This window comes from Hetaerina americana, unplaced genomic scaffold, assembly GCF_022747635.1.
Source record: "Hetaerina americana unplaced genomic scaffold, ioHetAmer1.1.p SCAF_1, whole genome shotgun sequence".
Lineage (NCBI taxonomy): Eukaryota > Metazoa > Arthropoda > Insecta > Odonata > Calopterygidae > Hetaerina > Hetaerina americana.
The window spans coordinates 34,073,080-34,101,053 of NW_027286069.1; the positions used below are offsets into that span (position 1 = coordinate 34,073,080).

General features: G+C 35.0%; 1 protein-coding gene across 1 annotated transcript; it reads right to left on the bottom strand.

The window, feature by feature from the left end:
- Window positions 1-785: 785 nt before the first annotated feature.
- Window positions 786-27,761, bottom strand: Kap3 (kinesin associated protein 3). Its single transcript, XM_071588027.1, has 17 exons — window positions 27,436-27,761; window positions 27,082-27,199; window positions 26,727-26,898; window positions 25,150-25,428; window positions 22,742-22,878; window positions 21,604-21,777; window positions 18,790-18,931; window positions 16,065-16,243; window positions 15,712-15,981; window positions 14,074-14,382; window positions 13,819-13,984; window positions 11,913-12,038; window positions 11,699-11,797; window positions 11,049-11,134; window positions 8,742-8,976; window positions 4,469-4,562; window positions 786-1,884 (listed from the first exon to the last, which is right to left on the bottom strand). Exons 1-17 carry the CDS (start codon window positions 27,465-27,467, stop codon window positions 1,671-1,673), a joined length of 2,832 nt encoding a protein of 943 aa, XP_071444128.1. The 5' UTR covers window positions 27,468-27,761; the 3' UTR covers window positions 786-1,670.
- Between the last annotated feature and the right edge of the window lie 213 nt (window positions 27,762-27,974).

Here is a 27,974-nt window from a genome sequence, read left to right on the forward strand (position 1 = left end):
AATTTAATTCGACAAACAAAAACGGATCCACATAAGAATAGTTTTAGCTTTCACCAATTCAAGTCAAAAGAAGAGAGCGATAAGTATTCAACAAGGCACTCAACCTTGTTTAAAGAAATGTAGCTGTTGGCCAGCTTCTTTATTTTATTTCATTATGGAATGGAACATTTTTTAACGAGTTACCATGCGAGTTAGAATGTACGTTATATTAACTTGAAAACTAACTGAAATTATTACTGATCATACTTATTTAAACTGAAAGTTATTCAAATGGGCTTAACCATACCCTAATTATTTGGTACTTACTGACCAAGCTTAAATAGTTAACTTTCCCAAGTACGTATGCATTCGTGAGGGGAAAAAGGACTAGGTATCCATTCACCACGACTGCCTTCACCAGGTTAGAATTTTGAAGCCATGAGCACAAACATCAAAACTAATTTTCATAAAAATAAGTAAAAAAAGCAAAATATGTAACATGCATGAAGGTTCTATCAACCTGGGCACTTCAGAGATAATCATAAATTATTGAAATACATGATTAAAAAATCAAACACCAGATTATTTCAATTGAAATCAACCCCAGTTTAAGGCTGATTTCCCTCATTGAACTGGAGTGAATGGGAATGTTCCCTGTGAGGTCCACTGAAAAATACAAACCAAAGCTTACCTGTAATTATTCCACAATTACTTCATTTCTCTGATTAAGGTTTAAAATAATTTCCTAAAAAATGAGATTTTATTTAATAAAAATGTATTTTACTTCATTTCAAGCAGATTCCAACAAAATGACAATCCATTTCATTCAATAGACTGAAAGTTAACAAAAATAAAGGCATTTCAAAAAGAGTAAAATATTAGCAATAGAAATGCATATCTATTATCCACAACATATGCATCCAGTTTATCAATAAATTATATGGCATAAAACTAACACAATGTAATTCGCATCACTTACAAAAATTAATAACACAGCCTTGCATGACTAGTTTCAATTCCGGAACACTTGGCAATAATGAGCAGTCAAAGCTATTTCAAAAATATTTACAATACAAATAAATATATGAACAAAGTCAAACTTTCATGATATAAACAAATAAATCATGCATTTTTTCAAACATGTAGAGTAACAAATAATTTACCTTTAGGCAAAAAAGCCATTACATGAATTTTATGCATAAATAACACAAACCAAATAAGGGTTACAATTATAATTAACAAAACTCACTCAAGAGTAACCCTATCTTGGGCCCATTCAGTTTACATATCTTCATATGTATAAACAGCCTATTTCTTCGAATACTCCACCGTTATTTACAAATACTGGAAAAGTAGGTATTGTTTCTATGTTAAGGATTGACAATCCTCTTCACTTCACTTTGTGTTTAAAACACAAACTAGTGCACTACCATGATAAAACAAGCTGAAATACAACTCTTTTCAAGGCTCACCAAATGATAGAAATCCCACCCTTTCACAAATGAAAGCAGGGGGAACTTTATGAAAGTGCATTTAAAGCAATGATTGTGAGTCAGCTTTCTTTAGCTTTCATTCCAAATAAAAGCTGATATAAATATAGATACTATGAATGAGGGGTGAATCAAATTTTTATGAATATAAAATCTGCTTGATCTTATACGACTAGAACAGCAGCCAAATGAAGTGTAATATTACTGGAATGTGATTTGTGTTTTTGACACTGGCTCTCTCCCGTCAATGATGCCACCTGTATAAACATCTAATGACTCTCGACCTTTATTGTCGCCATCATCCTCTTCATTTTCTCCAGGTGGATCCACAAATATTTGATTCAGCCTTGATGCAAAGTCTACTGATCCATTTAATGCTAGAGCCTCTGCATAGTCTTCAATATCCTGGCTGTACCTAAATTAACAAGGCGAATTCATCTTCATGCAAACATTGTACAACAAATAAGGTTTTTTTATGAACAGCAAAATGTTTAATTTCCAGTAAAACAATGAGCATTAATTATTTTACCTTTACTCAATATAGTTGATGAATATAACTTGATCAGTCTTTGCAGAAAAATTCTTACAAAGCTATGACTACAGACCTAGCTTTGTAAGAATTATTATAAAGTATTATCATACTTTGGTCACAATGGCAATGGTCATTCAAATTAGAATGTCATACATAGTTGTAAAGAGAATTTATTTATTTTTAAATTAATACACACAAGTTTTTTTGCATTTTCTTGTACTGAGTTATCATAAAATGCATAAAAACAAGAAAATTGAGTACCATGATGATTTAGTTGTGATTACTGGTCTTTAGAATAGCAACCACCCATCATATGACAACTGTTCATAAAAAATAAATGCTTTTTACAACAATGTACTACTTCTAGTTGGCATGTTTATCACTGCTATGTCCACCATGTGTCAAAGTCTACATCTAAATCATTTTGATGAAGATGGTAGTGACCGGCTGGTAGAGGACACTCAGAATCCTCAGTGTATAGAGGCTATATCTATTCCCCTTATTTCCCGGCCCATAAGATGCACTTTTTTACTTCAAAATGTGCTCTAAAACCAGCCTATGCCTTATGGGCTTGGGGTGCATGGGTATAATTTCAACCAATAAGCGCAAGCCAGTTGGCCATAAAAATACTTACTATTACATATTTTCTACCACATCAGGCATAGAAAATGGTTGCTATTATCACATAAGTAACAAATTGTTTTTATTCATATTGAGTGATAACATCAACATAATTTGACCTTTTCTGTCTGATCCAAGTATTTTTTGTTAATTTTGACCAGAAAATCAGTGTGCATCATATGTGTCAGTGCACCTTGAGGGCCACAAAATACCGTAACTACCGATACCCATGGATTAGTATGAGATAAACTAACCTGACAAATAAAAACCAACCTTCGGGTTGAACAGAGTGTTGACATGACCATTCGATTTCTCCAGTCCTCAATTTATGAATTTTCACCACAAGAGTTCTAATGAATCCAGTCAACATGTTTAATATTTCACAATGATATTCAATACAAAGGTTAACCTATAATATTGATTACTTATAAATGCAACATTTTGGTACACTACAATATCTTATCAGCACAGCTGGAGCAGACTCAAACTAATTGATGAAACTGGCATCTATGCCAAAGGAAAAAGGTATTCTCAAATCTGTATGTTCAAAGGGCCATTATTTAATTCTGTCACAAATAAATGGCCACTATTTAAAAAACTGGGCCTCATTCCTGCACCATCCATAAACTGGGTTCCATTAATGTGCCATTCATGTATATTTTCAATAATGTAGTTTATGTAGGAGCAAATATGGCATGATTCTTGCAGATTAAAAAATGCAAAAATCAACATATCAGGAAAACTAGAGATTTAAATATTGCAAAACAACACTTTTTCAGAAAAAGTTTGTTCCCCAAGTCCAAAAGTAAGCCAGACAATGCTCTTCTATCACATTTGAAAGTCTTGACAACACTAACATCATATAAGACAGCTAAATAAGTTTATTAAGAGTAGTGCCTGGTTTGAATGAAATGTTCAAGTTCCCTGAATAACTGTACATGCTCCTCTTCTATCTTGTGTGTGAAATGTGTCATGCACTATCCATGTGAATCCATGCACCAGAGACAGATTTAAATATTAAATTAAGTCTCACCACCTGCCCATGTGGTGCAAATATTAATTATTTTCCTCGATGTCTCAGAATAGCCAGGCCAAATCCTTAATGTTAGGTTTAATTTAGTGTTGGGCCAGGGGGTTCCAGCAAAAATATCACAGTAACTGTATGATGCTTTATGTCCTTTCATGGCAGTATTTCTTCTGTATTTTGTCCTATTTACTAATATATCCCTCTTTATATGAATTCCAAATGTTCACTGCACATTCGTTTTAGAGTTTAAATAAACACAATTGGTCATTGATTTTCAGGCAGATTTAAATTTCCCAATGAAAATTTAAGAATAGGTTAGAGATCAGTACACAAAAACAGAATTTTCCATTAACTTGAATATGAATCTACTATGGATTTATGGGATTCAAGCAGTAAAAAATATTAATTTATAATTTATGGGATAAAACTCCCAGATGTTATATGATAAAAGCTACATGTATCTGGTTTAGTTGTGCCACAGACAAGAGCAGCCAATCAGGATAATGATAAAAGCAGAAAGTTGCAGTGCTGCAGATGTCACCCATCTGCCAACATTTGTGGCACCGGAGCTATGGCAGTTACAATCTATACTCGCTGTCTGTCATTTGTTCATTCCCATCAATACACATCGCGGTCTTCCATTTTTGCCTGACATTGCTGAAGGCATGGAAATGGGACATGAGAGTGAAAAAAAAACTCTTGAGTAGTAACCCATATGTATGAAAAAGTAGCTTTATATGGTGGCGTTCATTCGAGATTTCTGGAGTGTAAAAAAAGCTCATTAGATAAAATGGATGCTTCCTGTGATTACATACTGACCTGCTTCTAGGTCTTCCAGGAGTATTGTTGGAGGGGTTCCCTGTGCCAGAACCATAGTCAATGTCATCCACAGCCTCCAAGGAAATGTGAGACCCTTAAAAAAAATAAAAGAGAACTTGATTTGAAGTCAAGTATGCATGCAGTCACTGTATCAAAATTACAATCATCAGTGAAATGTACAAAGGGAGTGGAAGTTGAATAATCTAGAAAATTATAGCAAAGATGTATTAGATTTCAATTTAATCACTTAACAGCTCAATTGGGTGAGATTGAGACTAGATAGTCCCATCTTATTTATTTATTTCATATCAATTCAAAAACAGCACTTTGGCCTTTAAATTGGACTTTTTACATACATATACGAGATCTATTCAATAAATACACAAACAGAGGCCATTAATACTTTATTTTGCAAAATTTAGCCTACATTGATTTGGTCCCCTTCAAAGTACCGTATTTTCCCATCGATAACACGAACCACCATGCGCCCAGGGCTTCATAGTTATCTTGAATGTGTATAGATGCCATGCATCTGTATTTATAAATATATATTTATCCTCCACCCAGCAAGTGGGAAGATCCGGAGTTCAAATCCTGGTCTAGGAAATATTTTTACAATCGTGATCTGCTTGATTCCGCCTTCCCCACCTCACCTGTGTTCATCCTTTATGTGTGTTCCTATCACTTTTCCTTATATCTGATCCAATATAAATGAGTATTTGTTGGCGGGATTTCGTGTTTGAATGTATATTAGGCCAATGAGGCTCGTCTCTTCTTCTGGCTATGCGTGCCACGAAACACACTGTTCCTATCCTTTATGATGTTGTATGAATGCTATACTACTATCCTTCTTCTTGTGTGTCTTGTCTATTTCTCCTTTGGTGGGTGAAACAGCTCCCTAATGCCATCTCTTGGACAAAGAATCAGGGCGCCTGGTTGCATAAAGCATCGCAGATCTCAGTGTAAATTACATTTCCTGGATAGCACAAGTGGTTAAGAGCCTCCGCCCAGCAAGTGGAAAGAACAGGAGTTCAAATTCCAGTCTAGGAAATATTTTTACATTCGTGATCTGCTTGATTCCGCCTTCCCTACCTCTCCTGTATTCGTCCTTTATGTGTGTTCCTATCCCTTTACCTTATATCTGTTTCTATATAAATGAGTATATATTTTTGTATGTATGTATATATATATATGTGTATTGTTTATGTGTGTGTGTGTGTGTATATATATATATATATATATATATATATATATATATATATATATATATATATGTATATGTATATATATATATATATATATATGTATATATATATATATATATATATATATATAAACACAGTAATCAACCCGAAGCTCTGTTTAGTAGGTGATGGTAGAGATCACACAGTACTAAGCCCTATACGGCGTGTGAAAATTCACACATCAGGGTAGGGAGGCCAGTTCCTTTCCCTGTGCCGGTTATGGTTTCCCAGGAAGATCTGGTACCCGAAAAATCACTATAGCTTGGGTGGAGCTGCAGGTGCCCAGAGTGCCTTGCCCGGGAATCAAACCCGGGACCCTCCGGTCAGCAGCCCAACGCTCTACCCACTGGACTACCGCAACCCACACATATATATATATATATATATATATATATATATATATATATATATATATATATATACGGGGCGCTTGGCGACATATTAGACCCACGGATCTCAGGGTAAATTGACTATCCTCGATAGCTCAAGTGGTTAAGAGCATCCGCCCGGCAAGTGGAAAGATCCGGTGTTCGAGTCCCGGTTGAGGAAATATTTTTACTCTTGTGATCCGTTCGATTCCGCCTTCCCCACCTCTATTGTGTTCGTCCTTTATATGTGTTCCTATCCCTTTTCCTTATATCTGTTTCTGTATATATGAGTATTTATTCGCCGTTTGGCGGGATTTCGTGTTTGAATATGTATTTGGCCAATGTGGCTCATCTCTTTCTTCTGGCTATGCGTGCCACGAAACGCACTGTTCCTTTCCTGTATGATGTTGTATGAATTCTAACCCACTGTCCTTTCCTTTCCTTGTGTATTGTCTATTTCTCCTTTGGTGGGTGAAACAGCCCCCTGATGCCATCTCTTGGCTGAAAGAATCGGGGCGCTTGGCGACATATTAGACCCACGGATCTCAGGGTAAATTGACTATCCTCGATAGCTCAAGTGGTTAAGAGCATCCGCCCGGCAAGTGGAAAGATCCGGTGTTCGAGTCCCGGTTGAGGAAATATTTTTACTCTTGTGATCCGTTCGATTCCGCCTTCCCCACCTCTATTGTGTTCGTCCTTTATATGTGTTCCTATCCCTTTTCCTTATATCTGTTTCTGTATATATGAGTATTTATTCGCCGTTTGGCGGGATTTCGTGTTTGAATATATATATATATATATATATATATATATATATATATATATATATATATATATATATATATATATATATATATATATATATAATATAAATATATATATTATATATATATTATATAAATATATATATTATATATATATATGCACGTAAAAATACGTCTACTACCTTGATCAAAAAGTTCCCGGAATAACCACCGTGTGGCGCTCCCATCGTTCCGATTTGAGTTCTGTTTTTTTTGTTAAATTGGTACATCTGTTGTTGATATTCCCTTTAAATCTTAGTGTCATAACTTCACATTTGCAAAAGTTACGGTCGGTTTTCGGTATGTCCATCAGTGCTTCCTGCGATTTTTCCATTACTTCCTCTCGGCTGCTAAAACACGTTCCCCGAAATGGTTTTTTAACTCGATTGAACAGAAAGAAGTCACAGGGAGCCAAATCAGGTGAATTCGGTGGCTGTTGGATGGTATTTGTTGCATTTTTCGTCAAAAAATTACGAATAATGATAGCACTGTGCGACGGTGCGTTATCATGGTGCAAAATCCACGAGTTTTCTGCCCACATTTCTGGTCTCTTTCGGCGAATTGCTTCACGCAAACGTCTCATAACGCCCAAATAATACTCTTTGTTTACTGTCTGGCAAAAATTCATGATGCACTACACCGTTGTAATCCATGAAAACCGTCAGCATTGCCTTCTTTTTTGACTGAAAACGACGTGGTTTTTTTGGTCTCGGCTCATTTGGTGAACGCCATTCACTTGCCTGATGTCTGGATTGCGTGTCGTACTCATAAACCCACGTCTCGTCTCCAGTAATGATCCTTTTGATGAATGTGGGATCGGATTCAGCCTCGCAAATCATGTCTTTTGCGACGTCAACACGGTCTCTTTTTTGCATGAAATTGAGGTCTTTTGGCACCAACTTTGCTGCTTCTCGACGGAAACCCAAATCATTAACCACAATGTCTTGGGCGGATCCATAGGCAATGTTCAAGTCCTCCGCTATTTCTCTGATGGTTAATTTGCGGTTATTGACCAACATTTCTTTTACTTTATCAATTTTTTCACCGACTTTCGATGTCGATGGTCTGCCACTGCGTTCATCATCTTCGATTGACTCACGACCACTTCTGAACCGCTCGTGCCACTGGTAAACGACCGTTTTTTTTAGAGAATCGTTGCCGAAACACTTTTCCAACATTTCCAACGTCCGTGCGCCACTAAATCCGTTTTTTACGCAAAATTTAATACAAGTTCGTTGTTGCAAATTTAAATCCATTTCTGAAATTGTAAAAAATCGCCAACACACACAGAGATAGATGTACTCTTGGCTACGTAACTTTTGCAAATGTCAAGTTATGACACTAAGATTTAAAGGGAATATCAACAACAGATGTACCAATTTAACAAAAAAAACAGAACTCAAATCGGAACGATGGGAGCGCCACACGGTGGTTATTCCGGGAACTTTTTGTTCAAGGTAGTATATCGGATGTGTGTGTGTAAAAATATGTCTGTTTGGATTTTTTCAATTTTAATTACATATCACGCATCGTCATTTCTTTGATCATCTGAACATTTTTGCATGGATAACGCACGCATTATCAATGGGAAAATACAGTACTTTCCATTCGTCGCTATGCCCTTATTCCATCTTCTTTTCCACTCTTATAAAAAACAATAGAATCATTTTAAAAAACCCAAGCCCTAGATAGAGAAAAACCCTAGGCAGGAATGAAACCTGAGACCACTTGGTTGGCAGGTGAGGACGTTACCCCATCACCACCGGGGCCGAAAGTTAATGTGTAACATTAAAGAAAGCTAAGATTCTCTTAGTTGAATAATGAATTATCAAACTTTATGCCATATTAGTATAATCACCTGATTGGAAAAGCGATTCTGAGACAAGAAGGTTTCGGTCAAGAAATCCAGAAGCCAATCCTGTGCCTCCACAACCTTCATCCATATAGGAACCATCTTCCATATCACCTGCATAATCTTCACCCCATGGGTCAGAAGCACCATCTGCCTGGCTGCTCACCATATCTAGCCACTGTGTGTTGTGATGCCTAAACTTCTCAACCTGGATTCGCTTTTTCCAGTCTTCCCTGTGTTCCTGGTGACAATGGAAACACAGAATTTCATTCAGGGTTAGAACAAAAACTTAAACCCCAATGAATTAGTACAAAGTACAATTCTAAGGTCCAGAAAAAGAAAAGGCATCACAAATAACACACACTCCTGATTTTTAGTTCTCCCATTCAACATTTACTCATGTGAAAGGTAGTTTTTTGTGGGTCCAAACAAAGCTCCACTTATACATCAGGATTAGTGGTAATCTACCAGCTTGGGGTATTTTTGATGGACCCTGGCACTAAGCACTAATGCACAGCTAATCCCTAACTAGCAAGACAAATATCCCAAAACTCCATCCTATATTACAATTACTTATTCTTTAGCACTGCATACTTTCCATCTCCCTAAATAACATCCAAAATGCCTTTTCTTTTCCTCCCTATACTCTTCTCATGATTCATTATCATCCCATATCTATCACACCGATTCTGCAATGTGCTAGGTAATTGTTGTAACCCTTTGACTAACTAACACTTGATCATCCACAAATCTAACAGATTAAAGGAATTCCCTACCTACTCTCACTTCCAGCCTTTGTCATTCCAATGCCTCACTTACCGTTTCCCCCACACACACAGGTACATATAGACACATACATGCATATATAGAAAAGAACAGGTAATAATGGACATCCCCCTCTTATTTGCCTGCCTAGCACTGTCTCTTCACACACTCCATTTTCTGTCCACGCCGGTGAAGTCTGAGAGATTAACAGGTTCTGGTTTAGTTGTCTATTCTTCCAGTTTTCTCTTATTCTCTGCGAAGTCTTCATTAATTTTGCCCAGTTTACTCGGTCGAATATCAGCTCAAAATCCAAAAAGCATGCAAATACATTCTCGTTATACTCTATTCCTTTCTACTCACGACCTCATTGTTGCTATGGCATCACGTGTGTACCCTTACCATTTTTAAAACCAATGCTTTGCCTAAGTACTCATTTGCTCACTTCTTCATCCTTCGGTTGATTATTCTCAATAATACATTTGTAGCATATGAAATTGAACTTATAGTCCAATAGCCCTTAAATATGGCCGCTTCCCTTTCCCTTTTTTCAGATGGGTATCAATACCGATCTAATAAATCTTCTGGCCAAATTCCTCCTTTATAAATACTATGAATGAGTTTACAAAAACTCTTCTTTCCCCATTCTCCAAATTTTGAAAAAGTTCTGTATGGATGTTATTCATTGCCACAGCCTTCTTTGATTCCATCCCCTTAAATTCTCTGTCAAGTATTCCTGGGCCTAATTCATCATTACCAACACCATGTTCCCTTTATACAACCAAACTTCGGGACATATGTTTCCTACAGAGTTCCTCTATAAACTCTTCCCATCTCGTCAGAAACTCTTCTGCTTTGATTTATATTTTATCTGTTGAATTTCCTAAACTGTATTACTAAACTGTGTACTGTATTTCCTAAACTTCTTCACACCTTGACAGTTACTTCACCGCCATATAGAGCCTTGTACCAGTAAACTCTATGCTTAAACATCACATAATCTAACTCACATCTCCCAGTATCACACAACATTTTCCAAGTGCACTTTTCATCTATGGAGGTCTTTTGATCTGTACCTTTTGCTACTATTGATCAGTCATTTTTTCATATGATACAAGCGGTAATTTGAAACAAAAGATGTTTTCTAAGTTGCAAAATACATAAGACTACATTCTAAATAACCACTACTTGAATTTTGATACAAAATAAACCTACAAAACATAGGCATGAATACAATGTAAAATTTAAAATAGGAATTTTGAAAAGTGGAAAGCACAGTAGATTACCTCATGGAAATGAAGCAAGAATGGACTGGGAAAAACATAAAAATATGCATGGAACAAAATGGTATGATGTACACATCAGGGAGAATGTGTAATTGTTATGCATATAGATACACGAAGGCAAGATAAATAAGAGAAGTAGAAAAATCAGAAGGATTTCTCCAAGTTTACATCTGAATGAATGGCTGCCACTTCCAAGCTTCAGACTGAAATATTTAATACATATTCACATGGGCACTTGGCTGGATCATATGACATTCATACTTACAGCAATTATATCAAGGGTTGCATCACATACTTTGGTTATTTGCACATTCTTGTCATGCATCAAGTCAAGTAAATATGCAGGAGCATCTAGTAAGACTGTTAAGGATTTTAATTCATATTGATGAATCAATCAATTCCAGAACAATCAACAAGAACAGTATGAAATCAGTCATAAAACCATCCTTTGAAATTTATTTCACAATCAAAAAAAATGCAGGTGAATCCTAAGTAAACAATAGCACTGCTTTGGACATACAGGGATACATGTGTGTTTCCTGAAAACTATTCCTAACTTAGGCAGGTCCTTCCCAGCTCATTATTTTTCTTGCGAATACCTCAGCGACAAAATTAAAAGGATATGACTTATGTATCTTGGTGTCCTGAAACAACAGCATGAGCTGAACACGGCAGGAAAAACCTTATTATGTAATTAGGAACATAATAGGAACATACATATCTACTAGCTTTTTTATTTGTTTTCCCAGCATTTTTTCACACTCACCTGAGGATTTTGATGCAAACTTTAATAACTTTAAACCCCCAATATATCTATGTATGCTTATATTTGTATGTATATGTGTACAGCCTTTGCAATAAAAACATGAATTTTTACGCCGCCTTCCAGTTTTAATTTTTTTTTTAAAAGGATACCAGTTTCTTGAAGAAGATACTCCCGGGTTGATACATGTTTACTCAGCTGGAAAAATACATATACAACTTGCAACACTATTTCATCATCCTCCTGCTTGGCTGTGAATGAAAGTTAAAGAATTAACTTTTATTATTATGAGGACTTCACATTATAAATAATTTAAGCATTGATCTATTTTCTAAAATATGCATGGCATAGGGATAAAGTAGCTACCTTTAAGAAGCTCTATTAATGAGAGAATAGCATCAGCTTTGCAAAGGAGCATTGCACAGGCATCATCAGCAGCAACAGTTCCAAGAAAGTTAACAATTTCTAACACCACATCATCCTCTGCTACACCTATGAAAAGAAATTCCAGCACATTTAATTACTATCAATCTAACCAGCACACAAGCTTTAAATTAAACTTTAAAGCTACTGCTCACAAAACAATTTGAAAAAATTCCAAAAAGCTCATATTTTTGTGGATAGGTTGAAAGTATTTTAGAGGTGAACTAACCTCTGTCACGGGAGGGAGGTGAAGTTTAACCTGCCACAATTTTTATCTTTACATATAATTAATACTTTTTCCTTCATCAGAAACTTGAAATCAGTGGATATAAGCAAACAGCACCATCAAGCAAGACAAACCTTGCAGTGATAGTGAGTTATGCTCTACTCTTGAGAAATTAGGAGTAAAAACTCACCAGATGGTATACTTGGTAAAATTGTCATAAAATCACAGAATTTCATTCTGTCTCTTTACCATCCCTATTCTTTTTTCTTCCTTTTGTTTACTACCCCTAGTCAAAATCTTTCTAATAGGGCTTTGTCAGGATTTGTTGGTCCCCTATAAGTGCCTAAGGTTGTTCCAGTATTCAAGGACAATGGTGTCAAAAACAACTTCAGCAATTATATGCCTACATCTATAATTTCTCAGTTTGGAAAAGTGTTGGAGCATGACTATTGTAAGACTAATTAATTTCCTTGAAAGCCAAAGTATTATCAGCTCATCAGTTTGGATTTAACCGAGAAAGGTTAACAGGACAAGCCCTATTTGATGCAGTTACTAATATACTTAACGAGGTAAACTTAAAAAAATAAAGCACTAGGAATTTATGTTGACTTACGTATGGCTTTTGATATTTTAGATCATAAATTTACAACAAAATGTGACATGCTTGGCATGAAAGGAGCTGATTTCAAATGGCTCAGAACTTACTTGAATAACAGAAAATAGGTTGTTGTGCAAACAGAAGAAAATATTTTTCTCTCATCTCAACTATTGATGACCGAACAAGTAACTCTGGAGTCTGTACCCGGCCCAGTACTTTTTAAATATTTATTAATGCTATATCAATGAATTCAATGGTTAACTTCAATAAAAGCATCTTGTATGCTGATGATGTGAGTACCCTGAACTCCTTTACTCCCTTAAATAACCTATTGGGCTCGGGTGAAATAGTGATAATAGTAATGTATAACTGATATAACTATACTGCTATGATCCTTAACAACGTTAAAACACAAATTATGTTATTTTCATCAAGATAGTGCATACTTAACCATACTGACTTTCATAGTAAAATTATGTCATGGTGGCAGAAAACTTGAAATTTCTGAGGCTACATAATGACCCTCATCTTAAGGGGTATGAACATATATCCCAGATATGTATGAAAATTAACAGTTTACCACCAGATATCAGTTTTAAAATACACATTAAATAAAGCTGTCCTGAAATGTTATGTTAAGGCTAATTTTACGCCCTTATTTTTATTGGCAGTGTAACATGGGAATCATTATCCACATTAAATCAGGTACTGTTAATTTAGAAAAAATAGTAAGAATCATGTGTAAGCAACATTATCATGCACATTTCCAACCCCTTGTTTAAATAATTAGGAATAATAACTGTGCCTTGTGCATATACTATTTATCATGCAGTGGTTTATTAAATGAAAAACTAGTCCCACCATTTGGTAGCTGGCGTCCATCTGAAACTTACCTTAACTAATAGATTACTGATTATAATTATACTAATGCATAATGTAATTTTCCTTGGATATAACACCTTGCAGACACGATATTAGTAAAAACAAGATATTCATATTACAGTTGTCACATGCAAAAGTCTCACCTGGGATGAGTTTGCTTCTAAACCATGAAATAAGGTTGTACTGTCGTAAAAGCTTTTCATAATCCAAGTCAGGCAGACTTAGGTTCCCCAAAACAGCCAAGCACTCAACAACAAAATCTTCACAGTCTGCCTCTTGTACAGCATTTGCAAGATCACCAATAAATTCCTAAAAACAATAATGGCGTATAACCCATTACCTTTGCATTGATTAATAGGTATTATAAATACAAATGGTAATCTGACTATGATACTTACAACAAAAAGGACTTTAGTTGGACCATCATGCTGAGATATATTTCTCACAATTTTCATGACAAGAGAATCCTGCAGTCGAAAGGCCCTCTTCATTAGATCTTTCAAACCCACAGCTTCACTGTCTTCTGAATCCAATTCATTATTCTCATTCCCTTCACCACCAGTCTTACCAGTATCACCTAGTACACTGTGAACATTGGTTGAGCACATCAGCTGTGCATTTCGACGATTCAAAGCTAAATTAATCAACAGTGCTGCAGCCAAGGAATCAGTTTGCTTTTCAGGAGGCTCAAGCAACATTTTCATCACCTGGAATCAAGCAGCCATTGTTACTATAAAGGACATAGGATATAAATGCAGACTAACCAATGTCAGCATGGATAGTGTTAGTGACAACTGAAATGTGGGTGTCTTAAGAGTCCTTACAAAAATTCCAAACCGATTCCATACATTCCTCCAGCTGGTTCAAAATTCATTCATCATTCAATAATATTAATATTTTATGGATTGAGTGATGCTGATCGATTCAAAGGGGAAACATTGTTTCCATCAAGTTAGGACAAGTATATATATATATTTTCAGGGGGAGAAATCATTAGTTTCAACATAGTAAGTCAACCTACCAGATCCTGGGTTAAAATCATCCCTCCAGAATAATAATCTTCATTGTTACATAAACTGAAAATAGTACGACTAATCTCTGGCAAATTTAATGCTTATTATCCACCAAAATCATGAAGCCAAGCTGATGGACACTTAACACATGGCAGATATTTTTTACCAAGATTGTTCGAGACAAAATTGAACAGACATCAATGTTTATTCCCTATAATATCATGAGAAAAAATATAAGAGCCACTGCAAAAACCAAGACAGTTCAGGACAACTGACTTATTACTTACAGCAGAGGAGAAAGTTTTTTACATAAATAGCAAAAGAAATAGACTAGTATTTCAAATGAATTCCCATTCTGATATGTTTTAGCAGAAATTCATTAATTCTGTAATGCTTGAGTATTTGCATGTTGGGCATTACCAAGTCTCTATTTCAAACCACAGCTTCTATTGGCATGAAAAATATATGATAGCAAAATGATCAATACAAAAGGTTCCAATTGTTTGGCAACCTAGCAAGTTAATTAACAAAGAGGCAACTAGGTTCACTTTCTCAAAATAGTTTTCTAGTAGTCTGCATTATTATTCATGTGTTAGGTTTTAACCATAAACAGTCATGGGTTTCCAGAATTACATCATTTGAACACTAAGAAAGTCCAGGAATGGTGCCTTATATTTATTTCATTTCTACCAACGAAGTCGAAATTCAGGTATTGATATTATGAACATATAAACAAGTCGCTGCAGAGAAACATAACCTTTCAAAGCTATACAAAATTAGATGATTCAAGTTATCAATGAAATATCAAATGTCAAATTTTCTCCTCTAACATTAAAGACTTGGCCAAATTCAGCTAGAGGTGGAAGACCCAGATTTGGTTTTTCACGGCGTTTTCATATTGGCTTTTATTTAATATACATAGATACCGCAGCAGTTGAAGATAAATAATAATTTAATTTATACACTTCGACAGCAAAATGACAGTAAAAATATCTTATCAAAAATTAATACCCAAATACTAACAATAGGAATGCAATTGGTGTATGTGAACATTGACTTCACTCTGTCATCCATTGAAAGATGGTACAGGATACTCATGGCTGTGTTGTGTTGCCGCACATCACTGGCTGCAAGAACAGCCACCAAACGTGGTAGCATACCAACACGAATCATCTTGCCACGGAGAGCACCATCAAATGAAAGGTTCATTAACAGTTTCAGAGACAGATGGGATACGTCGAACCTAGGCCATGATACTAGTCGAGGCAATTTTTCAACAACATTATGCTCAGCCTGAAAAAGAGTGCAACATATAAATATAACACTTAATATACATCAATATAAGACAATACGACAAGTGCTAATGGATTACAAACCATGTCATTTTTGTTTTCTCGAAATATAGACAATTTTTTAAGAAATGTCAAAACGAGGACTAGCAGGTCTGGATTATCTCGGTCAAGACACCGAATCAACATTCCAACAATATTTCTTCGCCGCATTTTCTCCTCTAACTTTAAAGACTCGGCCAAATTCAGCAGGAGGTAGAAAGACACTGCAATATGGAGAATATTTTTGCACATATCCCCTTCTTTTTACATACAGTCAAATTTATTTTTAATAAAAACCATACTTCAATTGACACATCAGCATAGTTCAGAAGGATCTCCCACATTTCCAGATTTTCTAATAATAGAGCATACTTAGGCAAAAAATAAAACTATCATCACAATCATTCACAGAAGTATCTTGGCAATCATTAAATTATAGATATATAATTCTTTTAACGCTAAACCTAAAAAAGATTATCATTTCTTCCTATGAAAATAAAATTAACTCCACAGTGAGTTATGTCCATTAGCAACATACTGTGACTTACAAACATAAGTTTTGATTTTACTAATACAAATGAAACATTGCATAAACAGTAGAACCTCATACAAGTATAATGCATCCTGGGATCTTTTCCACAGTAAAACCGTTGAGAGATACTTGTTTTTGTCGACACTTCTAATTTTTCTGTAAATGTGACTCAGCATTATCATCAAATAAATTATATAGCCAATGCCTTATTAGGGAGATGCTTCTAAAAATGTTACAATAGTTTTCCATACTTTCCCATGACTTCAACATCACATTTAGCTTGCTCTACTGGATTATACACTTCTTGAAGGATTGTGGAGTTTCTGAATATTAAATAAGCAGAAGTTTCATTTTTAAATCGCCGCTTGCATTGGCACAAAATAGCAGCATCATATGGCCTTTTATTGGCATTTAAATGAGCAATGCATTCTCCTCTGCGGTTATAGGCTTTGGCATCTTTTTCCAGAAGAGACCAGTTTTGTCACAATTAAAAACCTTTTGCTGCAAGTAACCCTCAGAATATATGAGTTTCTAGAAGTCATCAATTAAGTTCTCTGCTGCCTTTGAGTCAAAGCTTTCTGCTTCACCATGTCTCACACATTGCTGTGGTTGAACCACATCACTTCTGTTCTTAAACCCCTTAAACCCCTTAAATACTGCTTTGCCTGTTGATGATCCTGGCATCTTCTTAATGAGGTCGGCAGAAATCACTTTTGCCTTTTCATATCCTTGTATATAATGTCACATTGCACCTGCTTTTTGTTTATCAATAGTAGAAGCAACCTGTTGATATCCTTGAGAATGAATAACTGCCGCATATATATTCTTTTTCACTCCCTTTGAAGCATTCATCTCCTCAAATTTGTCCATGTACTTGGTGATAGTGCAAATCGCTGATGTAGACCAATTGTAAGCGCATGCTAGGCCAGCCATGCCCACACCTTGTTCTCATTTTTCAATGATTTTACTTTTAATTTCTGTTATTTCTGTCCTCAAATAACTGAAGCAGCTTTTTCTTTGGGACATTTTCACAACTATGCACTAAATATCATTAAACTTTGCACCAAAAAATCACAAACAATACATCTAAACAACAGTTAGGAAAAATGTATAACTGCTAGTGACACTACAATAACGGAATGAGAGCTAAACACAAACTGAAGTAGCAGGTGCACTATGATTCTGGGAATTTCCCTCTCCTTGTCATTTGTAAAGCAAAAATTCACTCATTAAGTGAGTCATTTTTGGGAAAATGTTTTGCTTGGTATGCAAATTACTTGCTATACAAGTTGGTCATTAAGCAAGGTTCTGCTATTTTAACTTTCAATGCCAATAAATTATGCTCAGTTATGTCCAACCGTCATTAAATGAACATGAACATCCACAAAATTGAGCCTGGAACAATTGAATACATGCCCAATCATATTTATCATTTTTATTAATGATTGGTTAACAATTAAGTAATAATTCTAATGTTATCGATGCAACCTTACCTGGTCACACTTACTTCTTCCTTTCAGAATTTCATATTAATGAATAGTTTCTGAAGGCCAAGTACTACAAAATAACATTTCTGAGTGAAGCAATTCAAATAGTTTGATATTATAATAAAAGCTTTTCTTAAAAATAACTTTCACGATAATGTAACAGTATCATTGGATAATAATCAAATAAGCACTTCACCCAGCACACAAATGTTTCATAAATTAGGATGCTCATCCCTCCATCTAATGTCACCATTGCATTCATCAGTATTTTCTATCAAATTTTTGAAGTCATCTGTTTGCAAAAATATTTTGCCCTTTCTGTATTCCAGTCACTTTTTACAGTAAAGCTACTTATTGCATTGCTTTATGGAGGGGACATAACCTCATTGTAAAAAGAGACTTGCTTGCTTCAAAAGCATATCATAAGAATCACATTGAACTTGTCTTCAAGAATATTTGGCAAATCACACTTCAAAAATTTGAAAATTTTAGCAATCCTAGGCGTTTACATTCATGTAAGTATTCAGTTCAATGAGTTATATTATTCATTAAGTTTTATCAACAGATTCAGAGATTTCCCCATTTAAGGTATAGGTCTTCAGTGCAAGTAATAATACTGTAGTTCACAAGCCAGAATTATAAGGAAGGTAATTTTTAATTTTTGGTGTGATAATGCACAGCAATAAGAAAACACCATAGATCATTGTGCACAGGCATTTAAACAGGGTAAGTACCCATGACCTAAACATACCCCTCAGTAACTGATCCTGTTTCCTAACAAGAGAATGGAACTTCCGAAGACTCCGCTCATACTCAAGACGTGACCGAACAACTGGTTTAGCAGGTATCCCGCTATCTTCTGTGCTATCACTAGCATCTGGACTAATCACTCGCTGAAATAATAAACATACTTTTAAAACTCAATTGTTTCTAATTAATAAATATAAACAGTTTTTATTGGCACATTACAAAAGCAAAGAGCAACACGTACATTAATCAGAAAAAAGGTCATTGAGTAGCATTCTATGAACCGGTCCACATAATAAGACATTATTTACCAGACAAATGCCCTTTTAAGGATACTTTAAGAAACTGCTCTTTTAAGCATGCATAGTGTTTTCTTATTTTAAATTGAGCCATTTCAAGCAATTAATTTTTACACAAATTAATGATTATGACTTTATGTTTACAAGTCCAAAAATGAAAAGGAGTTACCACACAGCTTTGAGTATTAGACAGCTTGAGTACGAGTCGAAGATGGAAAAATAGAGCAGAAGTTAGATTGAAACTTTATGTCAATTAATAAAAATGCCTTGATGGCCATTTAATTAATGTAAAGCATATCATGACAAGTATTCTTGGAAGCTGATGAATGAAGTACTTAATGAAGCACTAAATTTTCACTTTGCAGGAGTTGGATAACTGAACCACAAAAAAATCAAATTTTTTGTGATTCGATTTCAATAGAATTTCAAATTTTAGGGGTATGCTAAAGCAAGCATTGTATTCAATTACACTTGAATATACAAGGTAGTTCATGGATATTTGTTTTACATCTGTACTCTCATGTTTAAGCTCATAATGTCAAAACTGGACCATACATTCACATTGGATAACTTAATGCTTTAAATATATTCACTGCTTTGGTATGAATCACTTATGGTAAGATTATAATTCTTCAATACCAATTAATGCAATTTGTTGTGAGTTTTATAATCAATGTATCTAGTAATATTTAGAATGATGACCAACTCTTAATAACTGATTGTGTTCCTATGAATAAATATTATTTATGATTTACTAATTTGTAATTTAATTTCAGATTTCACCATCCACAAATTGAGTAGAGGGCTATCACTATATTATTGAGAATTAGAAAAAAGAATATGATACCTTATATTTCCAGCAGCAGCATCTTATTTATGATTTTTCAAATCCATCCCTAACTTATTAGATTTTTCAATATTCACAGGGCATGCAACAAAGTCAGTGATGCTCCACAACACTATGAATGAGCAATATCTGAAAACTAGGACATAAATAATAGATTTATGTTAAGTTGAGAAAACTTTGAACTAAATTCCTACCATTTTAAATTGCTTATTTTTATTAAAAAGATTCTATATTTTTTTAATGCTCGGGATTTCCCTTAAAGGAATGTGGATATTAGGGTGCATGTTGATCGATTATGGAGTCAACAGAAAATATGAACAAAAACTGAAAACCAACAATATTTCCTAGTGGCTGAGAGTATGGCCTCTAAGTGCATCAACTGGGTTTTGAATGATAGACTGACTTCTATTTATAATGGTTACAAGAGAAATAATGGCATGTACTCATTAAATATACAGCCATAGAAAATAAGTATCAGCAATCATGGAGTGCAGAGTGGAAATCGTTGAGTAAGGGTACTATGGCCTATGGACCCCAAATGCACATAATCCTAAAATTAACTGAATTTTTTATGTTTAAACCTCAACATACAGGTCAATGTAATCAAACACTAAAATTGACATTCCTGAAAACTAGAATTAATGTCCCTCAGAGATGAGAATTTGGTTTTTATTGTGTTTTTCCCCCAGATTCCATTTACAACTGAATATTTCTCTATTTTTATTATTTACATTGGTTCAATGAAATAAACTTTTAAATTGATCACTAGACTACTTATCTGATCGAGTAGAAATCTGGTGGGAGCAGCTTTTCTTCTCAGTAAACAAAATAACACTGCAGCTGTTAAATAACCTTATGTGACATAACTTGATTTTAATAATTATTAATACTGCCATGCAATGGTAAAAAGAAAATAACAACAGTAAAAATCAAGCAAAGTCGGAAACTTTGCAAGAAGTTACGTGAATATAGGAAACTATTATGCATGGTAAACTTTCCTATATGAGAAGTTCTACTTCAAATTTTTCAGTGTTGTGCATTTTTTTCAAGCATGAAACCATTGTGATTATAAGCCAAAATGTAATTTCAATATTTCTACTAAACGGACTGGAATTCAACCAACATTTGAAGGAATCAGTTTTTGACACCAGGTACAAAGAATCAGTTTTCTCTCCACACTTCCATATTCCCAGATCATCCTACTTCTACTAATTTAGCCCACCTATTCCTGATGGCGCAAATGACTTCAGATGTTGGACACCTCCCTTGTAACTACTAACACCAACCTTCAGGTTGATAACTGTGGTTTTTAGAAATTAAAAATGTAGCATAAATTGCCCTTGGTTATAAAATAATATGCACTCAGTTAACATGAAAATAGACTTCTAAAATATTTTCATCCTAAACTTAATTTTACACAAGTCTCACTTTTACATATTATTTTCACTGTTCTCTTCCAATTTGAATGCAAATTTGGCCTTTCACTGTACTATGAAAACCTACCAATGTCTTGGCTGGAGGATGACAACCACCAAAATCTACCGATAACCTAGAGGGATCCTCACTCGATGTGACAAAATCGTATGTCTAGACAATAAATAGCATCCAATGAGAAGTTTGGTCATTTAGTTGTGTGGCTAAGCTGATCTGCACAAATGAGAATTTTTCAAACCTTGGGAAGAGAAGAAGACTGGTGGCCTTGGTGCCTGGGGGATGTGGTGCCTTGGGATGATGCAGACAGGTTAGAATCTGAGTTTCTAGTTGGCCTCCTCTGTTCCAGTTCATGCTCCCACTGTTCATATCGGCGCAATTCATGTTCAATGACTTCAATACACAGGGATCCAACCTGAAAATGAGTCATTTTGCAAAGTGGCAATTTACATCCAATTCAAGCAGATTTACTACTTTTAAAACCAGGGAACATGTTTAGCAAATGACATGTTCATTCAAATTTAGGTAATAGGTTTCTGGAGTTCCTTTGTTTGTTGTAATCAAATGCAAGCTATACCCTTTTGTTGCACATTTCCCTTGTTTCTGCCTAAAATGAGGTGACCCTTCAGTAGCTGTTTTTTCACAATTTTAGATAAATTCTCTCCTTAGCTTTACCATTCAGGCACTATTATTTCAGTTGCAATGTTTTTAACTATGACATTTGGTTGTTTGGTACACAACAATTGTTTAACAATTTTGGTGGCCATGATATCATTCATTAACATCACCAGGCCATCAAATACCCACGCAGAGTGTGAGCTACATATCCCAGTTTCTTTATCATAACATCGTTGTTTTTTATTACAACATGCTTTGCACCATTTGTCTAGCAATCACCACAATAGTTTACAAAAATTTAACTAACATTAACTATTTCATTGAAAATTCAAAGGGCTTTAAAATTTCATTTTTATGACAAGTTTATTTCAGTATGATGTCTTCTTCACCCCTAATATGCCAAATTTATTAATATGTACCCACATAATAAGATATTTTTCATTGTTATCATTCACCTTCTTAGTATACAAGCAAATACGTTCAGCTAAAATTTTGTTCTTGGCAGAGTGAGATTTGTTTCACTCCAGCTTTCATTACAGTTGAGGCATATAAAAGGACATTTTTACTAAACATTAGGGTCACACATGTATCACAATTTTTTCCCACATATCTATCAAACATGAATGCATACACTGAATTCATTAAACCAGCATTTTTCCGATCAGTAAAATATTCTCCTAATTTTTCTTAGAACAAAAAAAAGCTTAGCATGGTTTAAATAAATGAAAAGTTTAAAACACAAGAGAGAGATGTTTACTTACTTTGTAATGGATGACAATGCGATGAAATTGAGTAAATGAAGAGAAGCAGAAAAAGATATATATAATATTGGTGCTCAGTTCAACACTTCGTCGCCACTCTTCTCGTAACACCCTTGAAAGAGCTCCAAGCACCGTCTCTGAAATGGTTTTTTCAGGCAAATATCATTATATTCATTTGTAAATCATAACATACTTATTATAGTAATCACAGTCTATAACATTAGCGTAAATCTAAAATACACATTTATGAAGAACATTTACATATTTTCCCATGCATTTGTAAAATTACGGCAAAAGGCAGATACACTATGTATTTTAAGGCACTAACACAAAATTTATACTGTTTATGAGAGCTTAAAAAAACCATAATTGCAAATTGAGAGAATTGCTACCTCAAAAGAGCAGTGAAAATATAATGCGATATTACTTCTGCTGACTCGGATATGCAGCATTATATGATGATGGTCAGTAACACACAACTTCACATAGTACAGAGTAACTAACTGAATTAGATTGCTACATTATATGAATGATCATTTTTAGAAAACAAAGTCTCTCAGGTGAAAATTGTGAAAGAAGGTAAAAAATCTTCAATGCAGAGTGGGTTGATTTCAATTTTACCAGAACAGCAGCTATTCTTTCTTTACAGATTACTGTGATAGGCAATTTGGTGATAAGTATTGTGAATTTAATTATATTACACTTACTAAGGTTACACATTATTCCATTCTGAAGAAGGGCTGAAATTGCATATGCATGTGCACATTGTGAAGTTCTCATTTCTGAAGAGGACATCTTAAGAGTTTAAAATTGGCTTCTAAATGTTTAATATAAATACAAGTCATAATTTTTCCACAAGACTCATAAATACTTGATGGTCTGCTTTTTATTCAAAATGCTACAAACACCACAAACCCTTTTGATACCGCTGGTGATTAACCTCAAACCACCCCATTTCTAAACAACAACATGGGCGGTGAGGACACCAATACCTCCTCACTTCTAGAACTTACCACAGTAAAAGTGATGCAATGACATATTCAGGAGGTCATCACCCTTGAACACTTAGCCCATCCACCTGACGGTGGTCATCTTTTCCCTTATCACCTTCCTGCTTCACAGGGTGCAAGGATATTTTATTTGATTTTTCCCCAACTTGTGTTGTGAAAATGTAGAAACTGAACCAGCCCAAACTATCCCTCGAACTTGTTAATAATGATAGATATCAATTTACAAGTCCTTGTCAATCTTTCATTCCAAGATTTCCAATGACAAGATAAGTGTTAAGATGTGTATCAGTTGTCAGGATTTTACAGAATACCAGTTTTACATCACCTATATGTGCCAATTAGAAAGAACTTGTTGCTTACACAACTGGGTGGTGGTTGTGAATACATCCCATTATGCTCCACCTTCCCTACCTGTTCCTTAGGGCTTGGAAAAGGCTTGATTTTGACATCCTAACCATATACAAGCAAAGTTTGTATAAGAAGTATCAGTAACAATTTTTTCCTGACATGTGTGTTAAGTGGTACATTGAAACCGTTGGTAAAGTGTGCACCTGACTACAGATAGTGTTGGCATTGATAAGATGACAGTGCCCACCAATATCAAGAAAATTTGCCAATGCAAGAGATTAGCACTAGTCATCCCTAATGTTTTCACAGATGACCAAAAGCACCTGCTCCAAGGTAAACAACTAATGGACGAAAAACGGCATTGCCACGATTCCCCAACCCCCTTACAGTCCTGACTTGACACCAGTAGACTATTTCCTATTCTTAAAAGTGAAATCCTCCCTCAAAGGATCCTATCATAGGAATGCTGTCACAGAAGCTTGCGACCGTATCCTCAAGGACCTTTCAGAATCCATCAACCAAGGAGCATTCAAGTTGTGGAAAAGCTTTGGGCAAAAGTGCGTCCAAGCTCAAGGGATGTACATTGAAAAATTTTGAGGCATTGCAGCACTACCTGAAATAAATCTTTTTCTCCTTAACTTTTCCTGATACATTTTATACAAAACATGTATGTGTTGCATCTGCCATGTATATTTGGCCACAGGTAAAAATGTTAATCAAGTCAATATACTTCAAGTGTAATTGATCGTTTCCGGCGTAACTTTATGGAATCAATTCATATTAGAAATGAAAAATAGAACTTTGTGATTCCACTGAAAAATGTTTAATACAAGACGACCTGAGTTTCGACGTTCAACATCATCTTCACCTGAACGTCGAAACCAGGGTCGTGTCGTATTAAAAATTTTTCAGTGGAATCACAAAGTTACTATTTTTCATTTCTAATGCTTCAAGTTTGATAGCAATACTACAGCCATTTTTATTACACCTAAATTAATTTCTCTTTATTTAAAAATGCTTATTTTTTTTAAGGCTCAACAGAATACCAACCATTAGTTGAAAGATCAAGTAGGTTTTCAGGCACTCGAGCTAGCTGAAGGATAAGAGCTGAGCCACGGATTTTGTCAGATGGCCCCTCGTACATGAGTTCCATGTATTCTTCCAATCGGGACATTGAGGCAACCGTTTTGATCTGGTCTCCACCTCCCCCACTCTCGGTAGGCGTGCTACCTTCTCCACTGCTACTGCCTGAATACGGGCGAGGCATTGCACTCTCAGGTCTGCTGCTGTTGCTCACATCCTTCGAGCACTCAGGACCCACTGATATCCCTTATAATGGTGAGCATGAAAAAACAAAACACCAAGTTTAATTTTATCCCTCCCAGAAATCGAGAATTCAAATCAGAGACAAGTGTATCTGCAAGGTGTTAGCTGGGAGAGTATTATCTAAAATGGCTGCATTTTGGTTTGCCAGGGATGTATGTGGAAGAGCAACATTTGGACTTTTCCACTCTAGATATGAAAATGCTTCTATGGCTTTAATTGGCCACAAAATAGGCTAATCAATCAATGAGTAATGACATAGGATAGTAAAATCAGGAACCTGTTTCTCAAAGAAAAAGTCTGTTCACGTGAACCCTCCCAAAATAATGATAAATGTACGGTACAATAATGAAAAAAACATATTATGAAAATTATGACAATGTGTTGTTGCAAATTTTTCAATTGGAAGGGTCTGAATCATTGCACTACAAGACGTTTAAATTGTTTGGCAGCATTAAGAAATATACTCCTGGTGCTTTTCATTAGACATTTTCATTTGCTACCTACTTTCACTTTGCTTCCTCATTTGAATTATGCTCACTCAACTAAATGTAATGGCATTATCATTCACACCTTATTAAAGCTAACCAAAATATGACCCAGCCACATTTAGTTCGATATGTTCCTGTTATAATGCCTGTCTTATTGAAGTTTTCATTCAGCAAGCATATTAAATATTAACATTTAAAAAACAAAAAGCTTATGTGGAATAGCAAAATGACAAGTAGTCATTCAGATTGCAGATGCATAACATCTGACTTTTAAATACCGGACTCAAGGTAGAGTTAGAATAAAATGTATCCTCCACTCGTTTCAGCCTTGCATGAATTTGGGTAAAAAAGTTCTAGATAGGAATTAGAGTTATTTGATTGGATGAATATCACTCAAATGTTAGGAAGTATTTACCATAAAAATTTTAAGACTTCACCTGTCCATATATATACAGAAACAGGTGGATTAATCGTAATTTCCCAAAAGTTGAAATACAGACTGCATTAACTCTTGTTAGAGAGTAACGACTGCATCCACAGAAATAAAGGTAGGCGCAAAGATATACAACAGTCACTTGACGGTTCGTTATATTTTTAAATATTACCGGAAAATAAAAATCTTTTATCTTGTTAACTGTAAGCACGGGAACGGAAATTATATTCATAAAATGGTAAGAGTATAATCTAGGAATTACTGGGAAACGAAGCAACATCGCATGTGCCTACACTGAGAATTTATTTACGATTCACAGGAAAGATCAGCTGAAGAAATTATGAAATATCTGACAGGGTAAATATGTTTTTAAAACTCACCTTTATTTGACGGAGACGAATCTTTTCGATTTTGTAAGTAGTATATCAATTGTTCCACTTCTGCCAATTTACTTGGATGAATTAACTGACAGCGTTCAACTACTTCTTTTGCAAGAGCGGAAATATCTGTCGCAGGGCATATGTTTTTAAGTCTGATAACTTTCTGACATTCCTAGCGAGGAAGTAATAGCCAAAGCAAAAAATTAGTATGACATTACAAAAATTTAATATCATTGTATCCTCAGAATGGAATTAAATGAGTGACGAAAGTTTTTTTGGGTATGGTACATGTTTCAATTTCATATCATTAGGCCGGTTAATCGCTCTACATCGGTTTTAACATTGAGAAATTAACCTTTTTTTCACCAAGCATGGCATCTCCAGCTTCTCCGAGTATTGTAGCTTCTAGGTGATAATTGACAACTAAGGTTTTTTCTGATGGATGTACATCTATGGAGCCACCTTGAATTTTTCTGCAAAGAACAAGTGCAATATATAACATACGTCCACTAACGGGCCCTTACCTTGACACAACATCCTAAACGCTCACCCGCTACCAACACTAAGAACTTGTTGCTAGCAATAAGATATTTATAGGTTTGTTTATAAGGGTTATGAAAGAATTGATAGGCAAATATAAATTAATACATTAGCGATTAATCCTAAGGGTGAAGTACGGATGTGCATACAACAATATGAACTAATTTACCGTTTTATAAATTTTGCCTCGTCCGTCTGCATTTTTTAATAATTTTAATACAAACTGTCGAGCATTTCATCAAATTCCTTGCATGTCAGACGACACCACAGAATCTGTCAAGTTCCTGCATTCATAACAACTTCCCACGCAGAGCTTCCATGTTGGTTACTTTGTTACATTTACTAGTGTTACTTGTATGAGAATTTAGAATTCTTTACCAGCATCTAACACATGAGCCAAAAATAGCTCTGGCCGATAAATTATGCTGACAGACACAAACAGTAAAGATTTTTTTAAACATTTAAGCTATTCTCATATTTTCAGCATTATCAGATCAATATCTTCAAACTACCTTTCGATTGGTCGAAACCTTCGCGGATCTTTTTACGAGCTTAGAGATAACTCCATGATTACGATGTAAGCGCGAAAAGACAAACCAATCATACAATGGAATTTACGTATAGACTTACTATTTCAAAAATTTCAACTAAAATGTGACGAAATGATAGTAGTCTTGCATTTGTTCACTGATGAAATAAAAAAACGCT

Excerpts from the sequence above, each read along its gene's own strand:
- Kap3 (XM_071588027.1), bottom strand. The coding sequence starts at position 27,467 with ATGCAGACGGACGAGGCAAAATTTATAAAACG. Across the intron at positions 26,899-27,081 it reads CCATGCTTGGTGAAAAAAAG|GAATGTCAGAAAGTTATCAG; the intron begins GTTAATTTCTCA and ends CTTCCTCGCTAG. Across the intron at positions 16,244-18,789 it reads ACAGGATCAGTTACTGAGGG|TGTCTTTCTACCTCCTGCTG; the intron begins GTATGTTTAGGT and ends TCCATATTGCAG.